The 23,102-nt window shown below is 37.5% G+C and overlaps 1 protein-coding gene across 6 annotated transcripts; it reads right to left on the bottom strand.

The window, feature by feature from the left end:
• Positions 1–674: 674 nt before the first annotated feature.
• On the bottom strand, positions 675–21,669 carry bsdc1 (BSD domain containing 1). Of its 6 annotated transcripts, none has more exons than XM_088354415.1 (12): positions 21,606–21,669; positions 21,014–21,068; positions 20,577–20,693; positions 20,229–20,396; positions 19,757–19,811; positions 17,643–17,758; positions 17,503–17,571; positions 3,844–3,925; positions 3,591–3,760; positions 3,338–3,527; positions 1,206–1,309; positions 675–1,125 (listed from the first exon to the last, which is right to left on the bottom strand). In XM_088354415.1, the coding sequence occupies exons 1-12, from the start codon at positions 21,614–21,616 to the stop codon at positions 1,096–1,098; spliced, it is 1,167 nt and encodes a 388-aa protein (XP_088210541.1). In that variant the 5' UTR covers positions 21,617–21,669; the 3' UTR covers positions 675–1,095. The 6 variants fall into 6 exon arrangements, with proteins under 6 accessions (XP_088210541.1, XP_088210542.1, XP_088210543.1 ...); XM_088354416.1 differs by having other exon boundaries at positions 3,642–3,760; XM_088354417.1 differs by having other exon boundaries at positions 3,642–3,757.
• Between the last annotated feature and the right edge of the window lie 1,433 nt (positions 21,670–23,102).

Here is a 23,102-nt window from a genome sequence, read left to right as displayed (position 1 = left end):
GGACCAATATGCCACAGCATATCCCATGTTGTAACAATGACAATAAAGGCATATTCTATTCTATTCTAATAGACAAAGAAGCCAGATAATAGGTAAATTAATACTTTTATCATTTCCTTTGTTTTATGCGCTTCACGTTTTATGTTTATTGTGCATTAATCTCATTTTAGTATGTATTTCTCTTATGTTCTTTTATGATTTATTAAAAAGAAAATATACTTTTTGGAAGGGACACATTCACACTCAAAGGCGTGTCAATTTAAAAATGTTACAGGTTACAAAGCTACTCCCAGAAAGAATTAAATTCGTAGGTAGAGGTATCACTGTAGCCATAAAACACATAATCTTAATCATTAAACACATTCAAATAGTAATTTATGCATAAAAATGCTGCAATACGATGCATGTAAAATGACTTTGAAACCTCGCTCCATACAGAGTTACCCAGCGGCTGAGTTTAGGTTTCTTTCGTATGTCGGGCGAGATTTTTGTCGGACAGACATCTCGAATTTCTTATATCAAAAGCCACTGACACAGACTCATATATTGCCAATGACCACATGAGGCGTCAAAAAAAGCAAAACGGGAATAGAGATCGTAATCCAACTTTAAAAATAATGTTGCGAACTCCAGGTATTTGCATAAAACAGCAGAAAAATAACTGCTCACAAAAGTATGCTTAATAATTGCTCTTTAATCAAATATCACTGCTGTAGTATTTCTTTTCACAACGCTGACCGACAGCAGCATACGCTATTTAGAGCCAACTGAAGCGAGCAAAAAATATATTAAAATAAACAAAATGTACAAAGGAAAACAAGAGGAGTTGATTACATTTACATCCTATATTTAAATAGCGTAATTTGATGTGCACTCCAAAGTAACGCCGAGAACTCATCTGCGGCCTGTGTTAAGACTTGTCTTGCTAAGAGGTCTCACTAAATCCCGTCTCCTTTTGTAAGTCGTTTGCCATGTTGGACAAACCTAGCAGGAACATCTTTACCATTATGACAGAGACAATTTAATGAATGTTTCATCTGGTGAAAACAAGCTTAGATGGCAGGGATTGACAGAAAGGACCATTTGCGAATACCGTCACTCCCAGCTCTCCCAGTCTTCTTCCAGCTTGGTCGAAGAAAAGAAAACAAACAATCGATAAGTCAGCAAAAATAAACACTCGTAAATGATTGTAAGAAAGTAAAGACCTCTCCAGAAGCTTCAATTTTTGAAAGCGCCATTTGAACTTCTTCTTCCGTCATGTCGAGATCAAAGTCTTTCTCCCAGTCCTCACTAATGTCAGTACTTGAACCTTTGGACAGAAGAGGAATTAAATTGTTCACCTTTATGATGGCGTGGCATTTTGCATTAACATAACAGCAGTGCTCTTCATAGATTTTGCTGTTTGCGCATACAAACTACCATTCAAAAGTTTGGGGTTGCTTAGAAATGTACTTATCTTTGAATGAAGAGTTTTTTTAAAGAAATGAAATGAAATTATCTGCATTTATATAGCGCTTTTAAAGTCAATGAAGACTTCCCAAAACGCTTTACAACGTGCTTCACATTTACCAATAGCGGCCGTGCAGCCATGTAAGGTGCAAACCTGCTTATTGGGGGCATTAGGGGTTCAGTGTCTTACCCAAAGACACAGCGACATGTAACACGGAGGAGCCGGGATTCGAACTGCGAGCTCTTGATCCCAAGACGAGCGCTCTACCTCCTGAGCTACCGACTAATCAGAAAAACACCCCATACATTGTTAACCTAGTAAATTATTTTTTTTAGCTGCAAATGTATGCTGCTAGATAGGTCTCTAGTGGCCCATTTCCAACAACCAGCACTATAGTGTTTTAATTTTATTTATTTATTTATTATTATTTTTTTGCTTATTGCTCAAGAACGCTAATGGATAGCTAGAACACCCTTGTGTTCTAGCCATCCATTAGCTGGTTAGAGAAACTATCAAACTGACCTTCTTTTGAGTGTTTCCAGTATTTGGAGCAACACATTTCTGTGCACGATTAAACTTTCAAAATAGCCAGAAAAAAATAAGTTTTGTGTGAATCTCAGTCCAACTAATGAAGGCTATTCTGTGTGAGAAATTGCTAAGAAACGGATTATCTCTATAATGGTGTGTACTACTTCCTTTAGAGAACAGAATAAACTGGCTTTAAGCAGAGTAGAAAGACAAGTATATTAGAATCTCTACTGTGAGAAATGGACACCCTATTAGTCCTCAACTCGTGGCTTCCTTTAATAGTACCCACAAAACACCAGTGTCAACATCTACAGTGAAGCGGCGACTCCAAGATGCTGGCCTTCAAGGCAGAGCAGCAAATAAAAAGCCATATCTGAGACTGACTAACAAAATATATTGATTCATTGAAAAAAAAAATTAAACAAAATTAACTGAGTGACCCCAAACCTTTGAACAGAAGTGTACTCAGGAATGATTAACACAGAGAAAATATACATAACTAGTATTTGTGTGTACAATGTACGTCGAGCGTGCTGAAAACTGGCCATGACTTCTACCAAAATTAGCATAGTTTTTGATGCCAAAAACATGTTTAATCTCCTATTTTAGGCAAAGCTAGTGATGTATTTTCCAGAAAGGAACAAAAGGCTTGAAATAGGCGTGTCCTCCTTTATGCATAAAAATAACTTGGTATTTACAGAAAACTGGCATGATTTTCCTAAGCGCCCGAAACGTGCTTCATCTTCAACCAATACTAGTTTTATTTTCCACACCAAAATTTAACCTTGTCTTTTTTGGCACAGAAAGCTTGCATTGTATTTTTCTATTTAAAATGCTAGTATTGTCTTAATGTATGGTGGAAAATGATTTTTTCTTCTACATAAAAAACTAAGTCTTTTGGCAAAAACAAGCATTTTCTTGTACAGCTTAGTTTTTTAGCAGATAATGCTAGCGTTATTGTTTTCTTTGCTAAAAACTCACACAACCTCTTCAAAAATGTTCTTTTAAGCCAAAAAACAGTGCAGTCTTGTTCTACGCAATTACTATGCTATTGCAGGTTGTAAATTTCAGAAGTTAGGTCAAACACTAAGACATGATGTCAGTTAGAAATCTGATTAACAAGAAAATCGCAATGACCGATCGCAGGTGAAGGTGAGCTATTTTCAGAACCTGTGCACGGCCTACTCAGGTGTTCTAAGGGGGCTACCTGGTGGCGTGGGCACCACGTTGGAGACCTCTGCTCTAAAATATCCTATGTATACATTTTCTACCTAATTATGCATTTGGTCTATGGTACAGCTTCCAATATTGGGCAACTTATAGTCTGGAAAACATAGTAACAACTTCAAAAGAAAATACCTTTTTTGCCATGGTTGGAAGGAGATGACTTGCCACTGTCAGAGTTAAGCTCAAATACTCTAAGATCATGGGGTCCTTCCTCCTTTGCAGTTTCCACTTTCTGGTTCTGTGAAGTCACTCTTTCCATGGATGCATCTGGCTTGGTTCTAGTTTCCATTTTTGCCATGGTATCAGAATCGGACGTTTGTTCCTTTAAGGAAACGTTCACAACATCGTCCGCGGTAAGCTTGCTCAGTTTATTGGTGACACCCACCTCAGACTGCAGCTCCAGCTGAGTGGGCAAACTGATGCTATCACTGCTAACCGAGAGCATGGCTTTATGTTCTTCATTGGGAGACGGTGTCGTGCAACTCTCGGACATTATCTGGACTTGCGCCAGCGTCAAACTTGATTTTGTTGGGGGAGTGGTACCAATAAAGTCTTCTGAAAGAAATAAAACGTGTTAAAAGGTGGATTAAATGAGTAACTTTTCAAAATGAAGTATGTAAAATATGTTAATAGCGTACCTTCTTCCTCCCAGCCAAGGGTTTCTTCTGTGTGTGAAATCTGTTCTGCTCTTTGCTTCAGCGCCAACCGCCTTGCCTCTTCCTGACAGACCCCACAGATTCAAAATAGTCTTTATTGACATTAACATAAAAATGAGAAATATGTTTTCTCTGCAAACCTCCGTTTCACGTTGATCAAAGAAGTTTGAAAACTAGGATACACCAGAAAATAAAATAAAATAAAATATCTATAAACAAAAGGAAAATACTATCTACACACACACACATATATATATATATATATATATATACACCGTAAATTCCGGACTATAAGCCGCCACTTTTTTCCCCAAACGTTCAACCCTGCATCTTATTCAGTGATGCGGCGCTCGAGTACAAAAGGTAAGATTTAGACCGGTGGAATATATGCGCCGAGGAAGACTGCAACTTCTTGGCTTGTGCATAAATTAAATTAGCGTAAACATACCCTCATCTGCAAAATGCAAAAAGAAAGGCACATGACGCAGCTTTCAAGCTAAAAGCAATCGAGCAGTCCGATAAAGAAGGAGCGAGCGTGTTGCTAGCACGTTTTGGAATAAGGGAGCGTGGGACGACGTCTACAGTGGGACCTCGCTACTTCGCAGTTCCACGTTTGCGGGTTCAGAGCTTTGCGGGTCTAAAAAATACTAATAATAAACTGCTTAAAAAAAAAAAATTTAAAAAATTGCTAAAAGCAATTGAGCAGTCCGATAAAGAAGGAGCGAGCGTGTTGCTAGCGTGTTTTGGAATAAGGGAGCGTGGGACGACGTCTACAGTGGGACCTCGCAACTTCGCTGTATTACGTTTGCGGGTTCAGAGCTTCGCAGGTCTAAAAAATAATAATAATAAAATAATAATAATAAAAAAAAAAAATATATATATATATATATATATATATATATTTTTTTTTTTTTCCAAGCATTTTTGAAGGGGCGTCGCTACTTCGCGGATTTTCACTTTTCGCGGGTTGTTTTGGTCCCCATTAACCGCGATAACCGAGGGATTACTGTATATGACAAAGTTTCTTTCCGACACTGAGGAAGACCACTTTGATGGCTTCAGTTCTAAGGAGGAAAATGAGGAAGGTTTACTGTGATTTTTACAAGTACGATATGTTTTTTTAACAGACCCATCTACTGTGTTGCGAGCATGTTGCTAGCGTGTTGCTACCATTAACTGTCCTGTCACAGGCACCGTTTGGGATGAAAGTTATATTATTATTGTTAAAGCTTTGAACACTCTTTCTTTGTGAATATGTGTCCCCATGTATAATATGTATTTGCAACTGTATATTTTTGTAATGTATTTATTTCAGACACTTATTCTAATATGTTTTGAACGGGCGAACAAAAAAGAAGGGGCGAAACAAACGCAGGGTCACGGGAAGTGGGGACCGGTAAAGGTGGGTGTTTGTGGACGCGGCGGACAATAGGGGATATATATTTTTCCAACCCTTACCTTTGGAAATATACACAATTTTCCTTGGATTACTTTCAATGGGACCCGGACTCTGCAGGTCTGCATCAAACCTTAAGTACCGGTATCATTTTGCGTTCATTTTGCCGGCTGTGAATTTTGGACAGTGTACTTTGATGTAGGACATTCAGTTTCAATCGTGGGACTTAAAGTCGGGTTTGGGTTAATTTTGTGTTTGTGTTACATTTTCTAATGTGGGCGCATGCAGCTTATATACAGGTGCGGCTTGTGTAAGTACAAAATCGGTTTTCCTCTTGAAATGCGGTGGGTGCGGCTTATAATCAGGTGTGCTCTATAGTCCGGAATTTACGGTACATCCACACATACATACATACATGTACACATATATACAGTGAAGAAAATAAGTATTTAAACACCCTGCTATTTTGCCATTTCTCCCACTTAGAAATCATAGAAGGATCTAAAATTTCCATCAGAGGTGCATGTCCACTGTGAGAGAGATAAACAAAAAAATTACAATATATGATTTATTTGTGTGATACAGCTGCAAATAAGTATTTCAACACCAGTGTATCATCTATATTTGGACCCTGAAAGACCTGTTAGTCTGTCGATCAGAAGTCGACCTGCACTCCATGTATCATCCCGAATCAGATGCATATGTTTGAGGTTGTTAGCTGCATAAAAGAAACCTGTCCACCCAATTCAAACTTGTAACATGGCAAAGACACCAGAGACAAAATTGTACACCTCCACAAGGCTGGAGAGGCCTAGCATGATGGTCAATCTCAATCAGAGTGAAGCCTCATGCAAGATAACATCTCCTGGGGTCTCAATGATTCTAAGAAAGGTGAGAAATCAGCCCGGAACCTAGACCTGACTCTTTTTTGGGAGATTAATTCAGAGGAGGGGATTCCCAGCCCCCTCACTCAACCCAACTGAGGTGTTGGGAGTCATTAGGTGACCAAACCCCATCGCACCGCACCGCGAGTGAAGCTAGCGTAGCCGCTAATGTGCTATGGCCACTTGAATGCCACGATTTTGACGTCTGTGGGTTTGGAAAAGAAAATAAAGCACGGAGTCGACGTTGTCGTTGACTCGGCGGATTTCTTTCGAAAACCAGTGCAAGAAGTAGGCCGATTCACCTGCTTCCCGAGTTCGGCCAATGTTAACGCTGGCAAACATGGCGGCGCTGCTTTGTAAAGCGACCAAAAGCCGGGGAAACTAAGTCCGGCGAAATAAGGCAATCAGCGGACGGTGACGAAAGAGAAGCGTGAAATTTTCAAGATGCCGAGCAGAGATAAAGAACTCGAGGAATTTAAAAAGTCACTCGGCTTTTTAATGGACAAAATGGATATAGTCACTAAACAACAAGACACAATCTTGAGTTTAATGGCTGAAATCAGAGACCTAAAAAACAAAAACGTGGAGAAAGACAAGAGGATTATTGCCCTAGAAGGACGAGTAGCAGATCTGGAACAGTACACCAGGATAAATGACATTATTATCACTGGTCTGGACATTAAACCTCGGACCTATGCCAAGGCTGTGGCAAATAAAAATAATGCAACGGATGCTGATGAAGATTCTGCTGAGCAACAGGTCATTGCTTTTATGAGCAAAAAAAGGCATATCCATCAATGCTGAGGACATAGAAGCATGCCATCAATTAACAAGAGGTGAGAACTGGCCTAAGGCGACCATCGTGAGATTTGTCAACAGAAAACGGAAACATGAAATCCTTAAGCAAGGAAAAAAACTAAAAGGGACAAATGTTTATTTAAATGAACACTTAAGCAAAAAAAAACTCTGCTATTGCAAGACAGGCTCGATTTTTGAGGAAAACGAACAAGATACAAGTAACTTGGACTTCAAACTGTAGAATATATATAAAGTTAAACGGCACTCCAGAAGAAGCAAAAATACTTTGGGTCCGAGAAATGCAGGACCTGGACAATGGCATCCTGGACTGACAATATGGACACCTTTATTACAGATAATAATAAAAAAATCCATCAGAATATTTTACGCCATGATCTACCGGAACTGAGCATTGTTGATCACACTCCAATAATTCAAGATTAGATGACTTCGATCCTGACCACAAATTCCTATCAGCTAGCTCAGACAATTGCAAATATTATACTGGAAATGAATACTTTTGTTAAATCTGAAGGCAAATTCTCAATAATACACTTTAACAGTAGAAGCATATACGCAAATTTTGATGACATAACTGAATACTTACAGCAATTTGAGAACCCGTTTAGTGTTATTGCAGTTTCTGAAACGTGGTTCAGTGAGGAAAGGGGTGTGAATTTTGAATTAAACAACTATAATTTGAACTATGTAAATAGATCAAACAAAATAGGAGGTGGAGTAGCTATACTGGACTGTCTCAGAAAATTAGAATATTGTGATAAAGTTCTTTATTTTCTGTAATGCAATTAAAAAAACAAAAATGTCATACATTCTGGATTCATTACACATCAACTGAACTATTTCAAGCATTTTATTATTTGAATATTGCTGATTTTGGCTTACAGCTGAAAAAAACTCAAAAATCCTATCTCAAAATATTAGAATACTTCCTCAGACCAAGTAAAAAAATAATTTTATAACAGCAAAACTAAATCAAACATTTGAAAATGTCCATTGATGCACTCAGTACTTGGTTGGGAATCCTTTTGCACGGATTACTGCATCAATCCGGCGTGGCATGGAGGCAATCAGCCTGTGGCATTGCTGAGGTGTTATTGATGCCCAGGATGCTTCGATAGCGGCCTTCAGCTCATTTTCATTTGTAGGTCTGGTGTCTTTCATCTTCTTCTTAACTATACCCCACAAATTCTCGATGGGGTTCAGGTCAGGGGAATTAGCAGGCCAATCAAGGACAGTGATGCCATGGTCAGTGCACCAGTTACTGGTGGTTTTGGCACTGTGGGCAGGTGCCAGATCATGCTGGAAAATGAAATCCTCATCTCCATAGAGCTTTTCAGCAGATGGAAGCATGTAGTGCTCTAAAATCTCTTGGTACACAGTTGCATTTACTCTGGACTTGATGAAACACAGTGGACCAACACTAGCAGCTGACATGGCTCCCCAAACCATTGCTGACTGTGGGAACTTCACACTGGATTTCAAGCAACTTGGATTTTGCTCCTCTCCAGCCTTTCTCCAGACTCTGGCGCCTTGACTTCCAAATGAAATGCAAAACTTGCTTTCGTCTGAAAAGAGGACTTTGGACCACTCTGCAACTGTCCAGTGCTTCTTCTCCATAGCCCAAGTCAGACGCTTCTTCCGTTGTCTTGAGTTCAGAAGTGGCTTGACCATGGGAATACGCCTATTGTAGCCCATTTCCCGGACACGTCTGTGAACTGTGGCTTTTGATACCTGGACTCCAGCTTCAGCCCACTGTCTTTGAAGCTCCCCCAAATTCTGGAAGCGGCTCTTCTTCACAATTTTGTTAAGGCTGCGATCATCTCTCTTGGTTGTGCAGCGTTTCCGGCCACATTTTTCCCTTCCAACAGACTTTTTGTGGATATGCTTTGAAACTGCACTCTGTGAACAGCCTGTTCTTTGAGAAATTTATTTTTGTGTCTTACCCTCCTGATGGAGGGTATCAATGATGGTCCTCTGGACAGCAGTCAGATCAACAGTCTTCCCCATACTTGTGATTTAGTTTACTGAACCAAGCTGAGTGTTTTTAAGGCTCAGGAAACCCTCGCAAGGTGTTTCGAGTTAATTAGATGATTCAGGTGATTAGTTGAAAAGCCTACTTGTATACTTTTTCATGATATTCTAATATTTTGAGATAGGATTTTTGAGTTTTCTTAAGCTGTAAGCCAAATTCAGCAATATTCAAATAATAAAAGGCTTGAAATAGTTCAGTTGATGTGTAATGAATCCAGAATGTATGACATTTTTGTTTTTTTAATTGCATTACAGAAAATAAAGAACTTTATCACAATATTCTAATTTTCTGAGACAGTCCAGTATATGTGCACAAAAGATTAAAATCGAAAATATTACAAAACATGTCTTTTTTCATTGACGATTTACTTGAATGTATTACAATAGAAATTATAAATGAAAAAAGGAAAAATATTATAGTCAGTTGTGTATATAGATCACCAGGCTCAAATCTGGAAACCTTCACAAACTGGGCTGAAAAAACATATTCAACAATAAGCGCCAAAACACTATTCATTTGTGGAGATTTCAACATTGATCTAATGAATCCAAACAAACATAAAAACATTTGTATTAATATGATGTAGAGTATGAGTTTGTACCCAACTATATTAAGACCTAGTAGATTCACTTCACACAGTGCAACACTCATTGACAATATATTTACAAATAATATGGAATTTACAAACGTCAGCGGACTACTGGTTTGTGATATTTCTGATCACCTACCAGTGTTTACAGTGTATGATGAAAAGGTTACTAGACAAGAATCAATTAAGGATTATGTTTACAAACGAGTTAGAACTGAATAGACTATTATATCACTCTATGATGACTTAGTTAAACAAAACTGGAATGCTATATATGGTACAGATGATGTGGATCGTGCGTTTGACATATTTTTGGAAATATTCACCAACAAGTATAACAAAAATTGCCCAATGAGACAAAATAATATTAAGAATAAATCTGTGAACCATCCATGGATAACTAAGGGTTTACATAATGCTTGTAAGAAAAAAAACACCTTATATAGAAAATGTATTAAACTAAGAACTGAGGAAGCCGAATCCTGATATAAAACGTATAAAAACAAATTGACAGGAATATTAAGAGCAAGCAAGACATTATACTATACCAATTTATTACATCATAACAAAAGTAATATCAAAGGTATTTGGGATATATTAAATAGTATAATAAAAGGAAAGAATGTAAGCAATGCATATCCAAACTATTTTATTGATAAGAACAGTGAAAATTATAATTTAAATCAAGTGTTGGAGAATTTCTAGTTATTTTGTAAATGTTGGACTAGAGCCCGCTGCAAATATCCCAGAGTGCAGTGGTAAACAATTTGAGTCACTGATAAAAATGAACTCCAAGACCATGTTTTTATCTGGGGTTACGGAATCAGAAATCTTAGACGTGTGGTTAAGCAAATTATAAATAGCATTGTGAAACCATTGACCTACATCTGTAATCTATCATTTCTAACAGGCACATTTCCAAATCAAATGGAAATAGCAAAAGTTATACCAATATACAAAAATGGAAACAAGCACAATTTTACAAACTATAGACCGGTATCTCTGCTTCCTCAGTTCTCTAAAATATTAGAGAGACTTTACAATAATAGACTAGAACAATTTGTAGATAAACATAAATTGATTAATGAAAGTCAATATGGTTTTAGAGCAAACAGATCAGCAACAATGGCAATTATTGATGCAGTAGAAGAAATCACCCATAGTGTAGAAAAGAAGAGATAAGCAGTCGGGGTATTTATTGACTTAAAAAAAGCATTTAATACCATTAATCATAATATACTATTAAAAAAAACTGGAAAGATATGGCATCAGGGGAGTGGCTTTGCAATGGATTCAAAGTTATTTGACGGGGAGGAAGCAATATGTAAAAATGGGAGAGTTTTCATCTGAATATTTGGACATCTGTTGTGGAGTACCACAGGGTTCTATCCTGGGACCAAAGTTATTTAATTTATATATTAACGATATTTTTAATGTTTCAAAACTATTGAAATTAGTAATATTTGCAGACGACACTAACATTTTCTATTCAAATGATATTGATTTGGTAACCTGTATTAATCGTGAACTAATTAACCTAAAAGTATGGATGGATATAAATAAATTATCTTTAAATTTAAATAAAACCAAAGTAATATTCTTTGGAAATCGTAAGGCAAGTCAAGATTTAGAAGTAAAAATGGATGGTGTCACAATAGACAGTGTATCAGAAATTGAGTTTTTAGGGTTCATAATAGACAATAAATTAAGTTGGAAAACACACATCAGACACATACAAACTAAGGTATCTAAAAGCATTTCAATAATTAATAAGGCCAAATTTCTTTTAAATTATAATGCATTGTATTTATTATATTTTTCTCTAGTTCTGCCATATTTAACATATTGTGCAGAAGTCTGGGTCAATAATTACAAAAGTTCACTACAGCCCCTTTTTATCCTTCAAAAACGTGCAATAAGAACCATACACAGGGTAGGATATCGGGATCATACCAACATTTTATTCATGCAGTCCAAATTATTAAAATTGGATGATTTAATACAATTTTTCACTTCACAACTGTTATTTAAGGTCAACAAAAACATAGTGCCAGAAAACATACAAAATGTATTCACTCGGAAAGAGGGAAATTATAACTTGAGGGGCTGTGGTGAATTCAAAATCCCAAAGGTGAGAACCACCAGGAAAAGTATGTGTGTGTCTGTGTGTGGAGTCAGACTTTGGAATAATTTGCAAAATGAGATCAAACAATGTCCAACTATCCATGTGTTCAAATTTAAATACAAAAAAGCATTACTGGCGAAATACAGGGATGAAGAAAGTGGGATAGGGGGGAGATTGGAAATACTGCATTTCAAACTATGGTTAACTTGTTGTTATTGTTGCTACTATTATTATATTAGAACTGTTATTATAAGTATTGTGTTTATTTTTATTGTTATTATCACTGGTGCCGCAGTGACATTATGCGCATTATGACGTTGAGGGATGGTATTGCGAAGATTAGTGTATAAAATATGTGATTATTGTAACTATTATAATTATTGATATCTGACCCATGTAATAAGTATATCCATGAGATTTGTTGTATTGGACACAAGAGGAGCTATCTATAAAATGTATTTAATAAGGAAGATAAAGGGGTAGGAAAAATAAGCATCTGCTTCTGACTACCCCTTTTCGAACATGTTATGTGACATTATTCTGTTGTTGACTCATTGTTTTTGTCCTGTTTTTATTTCTATGTTCGAAATAAAAGTTTTCATTCATTCAAACCCCCCAATTCCAACCCCTAATGCTGAACGCCAGGCAGGGAGGCAACGGGTACCAATGTTTAAGTCTTAGGTATGACTCGGCCGAGGCTTGAACCACAACCTCCCAGTCTCGGGGTGGGCGCCATACCCCCAAGGCCACAATATATATATATATATATATATATATATATATGATATATATGTGAAGTATATTAGGGTGGGGCTTATTTTCAAAGTTGCAAAAAGTCACTGTCTTACCCCCTAATTGTGTTCCATTACACAAAAGACCCATTGTTGTGCAGTTTGGTCTAAATAAAATAAATTTTAGAGGTAGCTCAATTGCTGAGAAGTTTGGCGTTTTCTGTCATTTTTCTTAAAAGGGAGTTCTAGAGATGCTGGGATAAGCCACATATTTTCTATATCTTAAACAATTTTTACCCACAAGTCATTGCACAGCAAATCAGTCTAATTCAACTTGTAGAATTTCCCTTGACCTACTAATGAAGACAAGGCCAGCAGACCTTCTTTGTCTTCCAAGAGGTGATTGACATTCAAAGATCAGCATCAGGTAAATATTCAGTGCATTGTTTCAACTAGATCAAAGAAAGAAGTGTATCTGCTTGGTACTTATGTGTCTGAACTCACTGGAAGCAAGCTACCATCAGTTCGCATTGCTTTTGGTTTCTTTATTGACACTTGGAATTGCACACGCCCATCAGAGCGTCTTTCGCAGTGACAGTGAAATAAATATCATAATTTTAGAATAGAGCAAAAATTTCAATTTGAGATCCAGAAAATTGTCATATTAAACTTGAAAAACATTTTCAAGCATGGCGTTTTCTAAAAAAGAACAAAGGACGACAAACAGCAACACAAAAAGCCCAGGAAAGTGAATTAAAAAAATAACTTGATGACTTATTTGACATTGCTCATGCTAATGCTCTCAACGTTATGACAATTCCAAAAGAGTTTTTGTTGGCTCAAAGAGCAAAGGGAAGGAAGGGGTCAATGACAGAAGTTGGCAAAAAATTAGGAAAGAAAGAAAAAAGACTTGAAGAAAATCAAGGAACGACCCTTGAAACGATGCCTAGAATCTGAAGCTGAGCAAAGAATTGCGAATGAGTTGGTTCAATTATCATGTAGCAGTAGTAGTTCGGAACATCATAAACCAAGAACGAGTAATGACATATCAGGTGTTGGTATCTCAAATAGTAAAAGAGGCATGAAAAACGTAACTCCAGAGTTAGCTGCTGCTTTGGATCGCACCAAGATGTCTGATGGAAAAGCTACAATTGTAATTGATTCAGGAATACTGTGGTAATATCACAAAAGATGAAACTGTTTAGCAGCATCTGCTACAAATTGCTGAAAAACACGGCAAAACTTTTCCTGACAGCCGTAAAGAGACTCTAAACAAGGACTGAGTTTTTCTTATTGTCTGTACAGTGGAACCTTGGTTTTCGAACGCCTCTCAGTTCGAACAAATCAGAGTCCGACCAAAAATTTAGAGAAATTCTTGCTTCGCTGTTCCGTCAAAAAATCGGAGTTCGAACGCCGGTAATGCGTGAGTGCGTACACTAGGGTGCGATGCTGAGCGGCGTACGGGTGTAGATCGCTCTATTCGTGACCAACTGTTATCGCGTGCGGACGTGCTTCGTTTTGCTTTCGCTTTTAATATAGGTGTACGAAGTGTTTCAGCCCCTAATTATGCCTCCGAAGAAAAGTCAGTGCAAGCAGCAAAGTTGCCACAGGGCAAAAAAAGAAAAGTAGTGCGTACCACTATTGCATTTAAGAAAGAAATAATAGCAAAGTATGAAGGAAGTGTGCGAGTGTCTGATCTTGCTAGGGAATACCCCACCGTCCAACTGCGCCTTCTGCTGACCACCACAAAGGTAAGAAATCTATTCATAATTCTTTTCTTTTTTTTTTTTTTTTAACACGTTCATGTTAGCGTAATCTTTCGTACGGAATATTACGATAACGCGAACGTACAATTAGCCTGGGTTTACGTTAAACATTCAAGGTCTATATATATATACATATATATATATATATATATATATATGGAAAATTAAGAACAAATTATAAAAAATGAAAAATTGAAATAATACCGTCTTCACTGCTGAACAGTTTAGGGACATTTTTTTGTGTTTATACCATGCTACCTTCATATTAAGCATTCCAAGGTGATAACAATATACAGTGGGACCTCGCCACTTTGCGGTTCGACGTTCACGGATTCAGAGCTTCGCGGTCTGTAATGGTAAAAAACAGCCAAAGCAAGACAAATTGATTGTTCCAAATCTGTGATTTCAAGAATATCCATGCATCCATCCATCATCTGCACCGCTTATCCTCAGTAGGGTCGCGGGGGTGCCGGAGCCCATCCCAGCTATCTTCGAACAGTGGGCAGGGGACACCCTGAACTGGTCGCCAGCCAGTCGCAGGGCACGCAGGGAAAGACAATTTGTTCGCTCATTTATACCTAGGGACAATTTGGACCGGCCAATTAACCTGACATGCATGTTTTTTGGAACGTGGGAGGAAATCCAAGTGCCCGGAGGAAACCCACGCAAGCACAGGGAGAACATGCAAACTCCATACAGGAGGTTTGATATCACAACTTCAGAACTGTGCCGCACACACGCTAACCACATTATTGAAACTAAAAACAAATTCAAGTCACCTAACAAGGCTGGTCATCCATGGAAGTCAAATGCAAGAGAGGACAGGTTAATGCGGAAGATGTCAATGGGTAAACGTTTCCACACTGCAGATGGAATTGCTCGCCAGTTCAGTGCTGAACATGGTAAGGGCCTTACTGGCTGTACAGTGTCTCGCCGACTGAAAGCCCACAGTGCAGTGGGCAAACCTCTCATATAATAAAAAATAAATAAAAAGCTTGACTATGCTTTGCTTGGGAGCATGTTGTGTGGACAGAGGAGAATTGGTCCAGAGATCACGTGAGTGATGAAAGCAATAATAATTTATTTGAGTTTGATGGCAAGCATGATGTTCGGTGACACATTGGAGAAATACTAAATCCAAAGTGTGTAAAAAAAAGTCAGTGAAAGGTGGAGGAGGAAGTGTCATGGTTTGGGGCATGTTTTCTACAGCAGGAGTTGGGCTTAGTGTACAGCTACATACCAGAGTAAATGAAAATTTTATCAGAACCATCAACAACACATGGTTCCTTTCTTGCATTCATCACCCAGTCAGCCTGCAGTCTTCATGCAGGACAATGTTCCATGACACACAGCAAAGCAGGCAAAGCATTTCCTTGAGGTGAAAACATTGAATTAATGGAATGGCCTGCCTAGAGTCCTGATCTTAAACCATTAGAGAATCTCTGGAAAATCCTTTGTGACAAAATTATGGTTCAAGAAAATACAATCACCGAACTTTGGAGGCTGGAAGAAGAATGGATCAAAATCACACCGGAGCAGTGTAAAAGACTATTATTATTCTGTGGCCGCAGATGTGCTGAAGTTAATCCCAGCAGAGGCCTGTCCACTTCTTACTAATTTCTGACTCTTGTTACCTTCAGAATTGTATTTTTCATTCTTTTTTTTGTGTGTGAAAAGCCTTAAGCCATTTTGTAAAAAAAAAATAGTTGTAGTAGCATGGTTGACACATAAAATATACCTTAACTGTTGGGCAGTGAAGATTGTATTATCTAAAAAAATATTAAAAAATGTTATCAATTGTTCTCTCTTTTTTATCTCCAGTGTACATTATGTTAAATGTACATCAAGATTTGCGGCTTAGCGTAAAAAGTGTATTGTACTCTGGTTCACAGCCTATGAGTTATTGTCCTGCAGTAAGGGGGAGCTGATGTACATCACAGAAAAAAATATATTAATTAATTTGAAACAATGCAATCAATCCACTAACCCAGAATATCTGTGGTAACCAAATGTTTTCTTCTAAAACCAAATGCTGAGAAATTACAGCTCCGTAATTTGAATGAAAATTTCATTTTCCGTTGTGAGGGGTGATGACTATGGAGAAAAAGTGACGGTGAATAAAAAATTTAAATTAAAAAAAAATAAAATAAAATAAAAATTGGACTAATTTGTAATTTTGACATCACGTTTGAGTTAATCCGGTATTTATGTATCCCCAGTGTTGTAGTGTTGAAGTGCTTTTATGCTTTTTTGCAGTAAGCAATATTACTGTTTAGTGATTTTTCATTTTGCAGAAAGTGTGTTATTTACAAGATTTGTTTAAGCTAGTTCACAATCACATACCAATTAAACACTAAAATCTAAGCAAATTATTATATATTTTATGATCTCCCATTCTCATTTTATTATTCATTCATTTTAGCTTTCTGAATTGTGTAGATGTGAAGTTGAACATTTTTAAGTCAGAAGTGGCCTTTGCTCAGATTGTTTTTCAATGAAGACACCTGTGTTTACTGACTGAAACCTTTCTCTACCAGTTGTCTGTGCCACCGTAAAAGACAGTAACTGTGGCTAATTGTATTTGCAAGGCTAGTAAAAACATTGAAAATAGATAAATAAATGGAAAAAAACATACTTTAACAGAAAAAGCAAAGTATAATTATATAGATAAACATTAAATGTTTTTAAACTATTGTTTAGAAAAACTGTCCCATCCATTAAGTGAATCCTGCTTCATCGCCACGATCAGAAATATCCAAATTTTAGTTCAACAGCACTAAAAAAGTAGTATTGTACTTCCATTTTCCGAGAGAAATCCACCTGGTTAACAAGCTGCACAGCATTTATTTCTAACTCTGATAGTAGAACAGCAGAGTACATACATTATTAAGATCTCACAAGGGTGAAAAATTTTCAAAATATTAGCCAAGATAAAAAATATATATACATTAGCCCGATGCCATGTTTTAGGCAAAATTCAAAATGACTTTTTTAATAGAAACAACTACACTGAACCAAAAATATAATCTGTACATTAATAAATTAGTTTATCATTAGAAATGCAAAATGTTTAAATGGGTTAGGGATTATAGTTTGTGAAATATTTAGTTAAAATTATGAATTCAGGTAGTTATTAACTAAGTTAACCTAAGGGAATTACTGTCGTGTCAACTAAAACCAAATCTCTCATACTGAATCTAGGCAGCAGATGAAATTAAATACTTTAAAAAAAAGTGCATGTTCGGCAAATGTTTTTAGGAAGTGCTGACTTTAAAACTGTGACCCAAAGGACTAGTTACCTGTTCCAGTCTGAAAACTTTGTAGAAGTACCTATGCCAGAACTCCAAATGGGAAACTGCTGCTGGAACCTTTTATTCAAACATACCATATTAGTCCAATCATTCTTAAACAAAATATATAATCGTAAAGGTAAACATACCATTTTTGTGTAAAGAGCTCTTATTGAAGGACTGCTGACCAACAGTTCCGATATTTCTCCTTTCTTTTCCTCCAAACTGAAGTTGGATTGCCAAGTGTCAAATTGTTCTGGGGGTCCTGGGTAAAACACAATAAGAAATAAAGTGCAGAAACATATTTTGTTCATGAAAACGCATGCAACAACTTGAGTCACCTAACTCAACTAAGCCCGTCTTCTTTTGTTTCACAGACGAATAATACCAAGCAAACTGGCTATGAAATTATACCAAAGAATGTTAATGATTCCATTCTGTACGTGCAAAGCAATCTCATGATATCTCTGCGGCACTGGTACATTTACATAGAACTCCTGATAATTTGTCAGCGATAACGGGGTGCAAAATATACTGAGAAGGCTGCTGAGGTTCACAGGGGAAACAAAATAGCGGTGAAATAAATGATCAACTGTCCAACAATTTAATTGCTGAAGCCCTTATTAACCACTGCATGATCAAGCCGAGGCTTTTTCCTAAGAGAGCTGTTGAGGGCTAATAACAATAGTGATGAGCCATACTTCAGAGTACTTAATAGCTTTTAAGAGAGAAAATGCAAAAGTAAATGAAACTTATTCTACATTTATAATCAATCGGAATAACGTATTCCAAATACTGACATTGGCATCCATTGGTTTGTACACCTATTTCATGGTCAAATTCAAGCCAATTATTCCTGTACCTTGAAGGAAGAAATCCAGCACCGATCAAAAGAACTTTTTTTGTTGACTTTGAGTCGCTAACTTTCTGATAGCACATACTTTGCACTATTTTGAGATATGAATAGAATAGAATTTACTTTTATTGTCATTCTTTGTAACCATGCACACAGAACAAAATGTCGATACACATGACCCGTACAGTTAAACTGTAGCGAGTCGATGCAGCCGCAGCCAAACAGGGCGCCGCCATTTTAGACCCAACTGCTGTGTTGGGAGTCATGACCAAACCCCCCAATTCCAACCCTTAATGCCGGGCGCCAAGCAGGGAGGTAATGAGTACCATATATATATATATATATATATATATATATATATATATATATATATATATATATAAAAGACATTCATTTTCTGGACCGATTAGCCTCAGTAAGGCTGCCCGTTATCCTGGAGACGGATAACTCACTCGCTCATTCACACCTAAAGGACAATATGGACCGGCCAATTAACCTGGCATACATGTTTTTGGAATGTGGAAGAAAATCCTCCAGGCACAGAGAGAACATGCAAACTTTGCACAGGGAAGCTGCGGTAGCTGGAATTTGACCTGTGCACCGTGGGGCTGCGCTCTAACCACCAAGGTGCTGTGCCGCCCTTGAAGAAACCTTTGTTGGTGGCATGGTTTGAAACCCCAACAGATTTCAAGTTCATCTCCTTAATCACTCGGCCACAACAACACTTACAGTAGATTTAAAAAAAAAATGTATTTACACTATTTAATTGCACTACTTTATCATGCACTTAAAACGTGGCTAAGTTGGGACGGTCAACAAACACTACCTTATAATTTTTTCCCAACCATCCAAATATTATTTTTAACATTTTTTTACAGTGTTTTATTATAGGCTTATACTGGAGTGTCACATCTTATCTCACTGTAAACAATGCTAACTACATTGCTATCAATGAAAATAATTAAAATTCTAATTCTATGATTACAAAAGAGCAGCATATACAATCCTGATTTGTGCAATTGTGGCAAAATACAGTTTTTTGTTGTTGAACTATCTTATACATTATTACATTACGGGAAAATGTATACATACAGTCGCGGGTGGTTTTGGTCCCCATTAACCGCAATTTTTTTTTTTTTTACCATTACAGACCGCGAAGCCCTGAATCCGCGAACGTCGAACCGCGAAGTAGCGAGGTCCCACTGTATATTGTTATCACCTTGGAATGCTTAATACGAAGAGTGTTTTTCAAAGTAAAGCAATGGAAAAAGAGGTCTTTCAGAATTCATTTCAAGGGGTGAAATTTGTTTGTAGAAATAAGTGATTTGAATTAGGATTTTGTTCAAAAAACTTGCAAATCAATGCAAGGCTGAATTTGAACCCACATATCTATTGTGTCTGTCTTACCATTAGGCTCATTGCAGTATGTGGCAGGATCAGCTTGGAGACTGTAGAGACGTGCCTGTAGAAAATAGACAAAACGAGAACAATTTCAGTTGTTTTTCCATACAGTTTTTAAATGCAGGATTTCAAAACAATGCTTTGGTCCCCACCATGTAAGTTACCCAAATTATTATTGATACCATATTTAATTTGAAATTTGCACAATGGGTTCCAAAAATAGTTATTTCCAAAAAAAAAGCAAAACAACTGTGAAGATGCCAGCTGACGCACCTAACTAAACGTTCCATTACACACACATACACACACACATATATATATATATATATATATGTTTTTAAAAAACATGTGGTAATTGGCCATCCCATCAGATACAAGTCATTACTCCCCAAAAATGTTTTTAAAAAGCCTTACTACAAAGAAAAACGAAACCTTGATTTTGTTTAAAAAGGTGAGAAGAAAATAAGTCTATGTTCACCTTTGAGCTGTTGTAGAGTTCTGTAGTGCCTGCTGGCGTTGCCACTAATGTGATTACATCACAATCAATGGTTTTATCAGGTGGTGGAGCGAGTGTATCCGTGATGACACCTAGGAAGCTAGAGAGGCTCTTCTTAACCTTTTCTTTGGTCTCTGATGAGCCTTCAACCTAGAATAACTCAAGTTGAGTTTGGAATTTGTTGCTATCCAAATTGCTACAAAAGAAGGCTGCAATCATGTGCCCAAAATAGCTAGACTATTTAAATTCACAGTAAAACAATATTTGTAAATAAATCAATGTTAGTCATATGAAGGATAAGGGCACTTGCAAATATAGTCCAGAACTTACCGCTAACTTGTTTTTGACAGCAGTGGCCGTGGCCACAATTGAACAGGCTGTGTCATGCTGTACCACTGTAGAGAACTCGGTCAAATCACGTTTAATAAACTCCAGGGCCTCAGATGACTGTAATGAGAATATCGTCAATACAATTGGTGTCAAGATCCACGCAGCCCCAATACCGATCACTGGCACAGTTCAGTAAAAGTTTGCTTTTCAAATTGTACTTTTTAATTTGGCATTCTTTGTCATATCCTGTCAGGGGGGAAATCAGTATTTGGAATAATAATAATAATATTTTACTTACAATGACATTCTAAATAACTTTGTAAGAATTTCCAAGGGATTAAAAATATGCACAGGCAACATATGAAATACAATAAGATTATTCTTTGCCATTTGCACGAAAAAAATGATTTTACAAAACACACGTAGAAAGAGTTTACCTTGTCTTTGACGGTCTGGAAGCTCTGATGAAACCACCCTCCCCACCAGCTTTCCCTGTCATGGTACACCGATCAGATTAACGAGTAGCTAAATACAAAACGTCATTTAAAATACTTCATGACTCTAAAGCCGCTACCCTTTTGTAAAGTCTCCAAACCCTGACTAACTATGCGTTAGTTGCAGCGATCTGGCTACCGCGTTGACAGTTGAGATACTAGGCTAAAAGCATAGCAAAGTAAACGCTACACTTTGCTATATTAAGAATGTCCTGCTGGTTGATTTTACAAGTAAAAAATTCACGTCAAGGGTGGTCGAAAAGTTGCAATTGCATTTGATCGTTCGATGAGTGGTGATACACGTTGCTAGAGAAAAAATACATCCGAGCTAAGCAAATGCTAGCTGTGTTATATTTTGTAAACAAACGCACTTCCTGTAATCTTTCCGAACATTAAAACTAAACAAATTTTTAACACAACAATAGCGACACATCGCCACAAATTGTGGATGTAAGGACAAATAATGGTTTAGAAAATTTAACTGTTGCTAAGAAAAAAAAATACAAGTAAAATAATTTCGAGAGCTCGCACTCACCCTTCCGCCATCTTTGTGCGATGACATCACCAATATTTTCTAAACTTTGACCCAGGTGACGTCGTCTGTACGCGAACGCGACGAGACCTGCGCATCCTACCTTAACATAATACATTTTTATGCGACCATGAAAGCAACTGTTATAATAAATTCTGCTCGTCTTTATTGTTTTAATTGAAAGTGTAGAATATAGTCTACTGTCATGGTGTTATATTGTCTACGGTGGTCGGAGAGTTTTAGGGAAAAATCTTATTTAAAAATGCAAATATTTCTTATAGCCAGTAATGGTCAAAGTCAAATTTGAAAAATGATGAAAACATCCACTTTTTTCGTAGTCGTGACGTTCTTGCATATGAATTGTCTTTAATAATAATGCAGCAATGCAACGAGTAACTCCAGAGTAGATCCGGAGGTTTATTTTTAAAGGCCCGGTCACACAGCCTTTCACGGGCGTATCGAGGCTGAATCACGGCCAGAAATTTCTGCCCGTGAAGCAGACGCTGTTGGACGCTTTGAGATCGCGATACAGACGAGATACAGCCGTGCTTTACACGCGGTAAGAAATTCACACGCGGTTGGCCGTGCGAAAAAGTTTTGCGCTGCTCAAAACTTTAGACCACGGGTAACCGCGGGTGGCACACGTGGTACACACGAGGTAAAGACGCAGTACGAACGTGCTAGGACGTGCTACGGCCGCGGCAAAGACGTGGTTACACGCAGGTAGGACGCGAAATTTTAGCGGGTAATCGCGGGTGGAGCACGGTCATAGCACGTTTGTTCTGCGCCTGTATCGCGCTGTTATCACGTGCATTAGCGTGAGTACCGCGTGTAAGCACGGTCAAACGCGATGCAGCCGCGGTTACCCGCGATAAGGACGCGGAACAGTCACCGGCGTCTGTTTTGCGGGCATACAACGGGTAAACAGCGAGTTTAGCCAATTTTGCACATTTTCCACCGCGTCTGCTTCACGGGCAGAAATTTCTGGCCATGATTCAGTCTCGATGCGCCCGTGAAAGCATGTGTGACCGGGCCTTAAAGGACATTTATATTATGAAATTCTGATTTTTAAAAAAATATACATGTACATTTTTTTTTTAAACTGATAATTTAACAGGCATTTTTCCCTCTATCATCAATGACACACTTCTTTCATGTTTTTTTCTGTGCCCTGCATTTGGAAATAATATTTGAATAGTTAGTCTAAATAATTCCTAACAAGTGAATCAAGAAAGTTGCAACGAAAATGTTTTTTGTTTGTAATTACAGTATTACCCTACAATTTAAAAGTACCGTAAATCCCGCACTATAAGGCGCACCTAAAAGTCTTAATTTTTTTCAAAAGCTGACCATGCGCCTTATAATACAGTGCGTCTTATTTATGGATCAACATTAAATCACAAGGTCTTGCAACTTACGCAACAGCCGCCGACTCGATTTTCCCCCGAACGTGGAGTAGTCCGCGGTGTATGCTGGGATTTATATACCGGCGTTTCATTG

Source organism: Urocampus carinirostris, chromosome 15 (genome assembly GCF_059441175.1).
Source record: "Urocampus carinirostris isolate Australia breed hairy pipefish chromosome 15, RoL_Ucar_1.0, whole genome shotgun sequence".
Lineage (NCBI taxonomy): Eukaryota > Metazoa > Chordata > Actinopteri > Syngnathiformes > Syngnathidae > Urocampus > Urocampus carinirostris.
The sequence above is the reverse complement of the archived record's forward strand: the minus strand, read 5'-3'. Positions and strand labels throughout refer to the sequence as shown.

Bases quoted from the DNA above. Each gene is read 5' to 3' on its own strand.
- bsdc1 (XM_088354412.1), bottom strand. The intron at 20,694-21,013 runs GTAAACTCTTTC...TTCTCATTACAG, and splicing joins TCCAGACCGTCAAAGACAAG to TCATCTGAGGCCCTGGAGTT. The intron at 20,397-20,576 runs GTAAGTTCTGGA...GAGTTATTCTAG, and splicing joins CTGTCAAAAACAAGTTAGCG to GTTGAAGGCTCATCAGAGAC.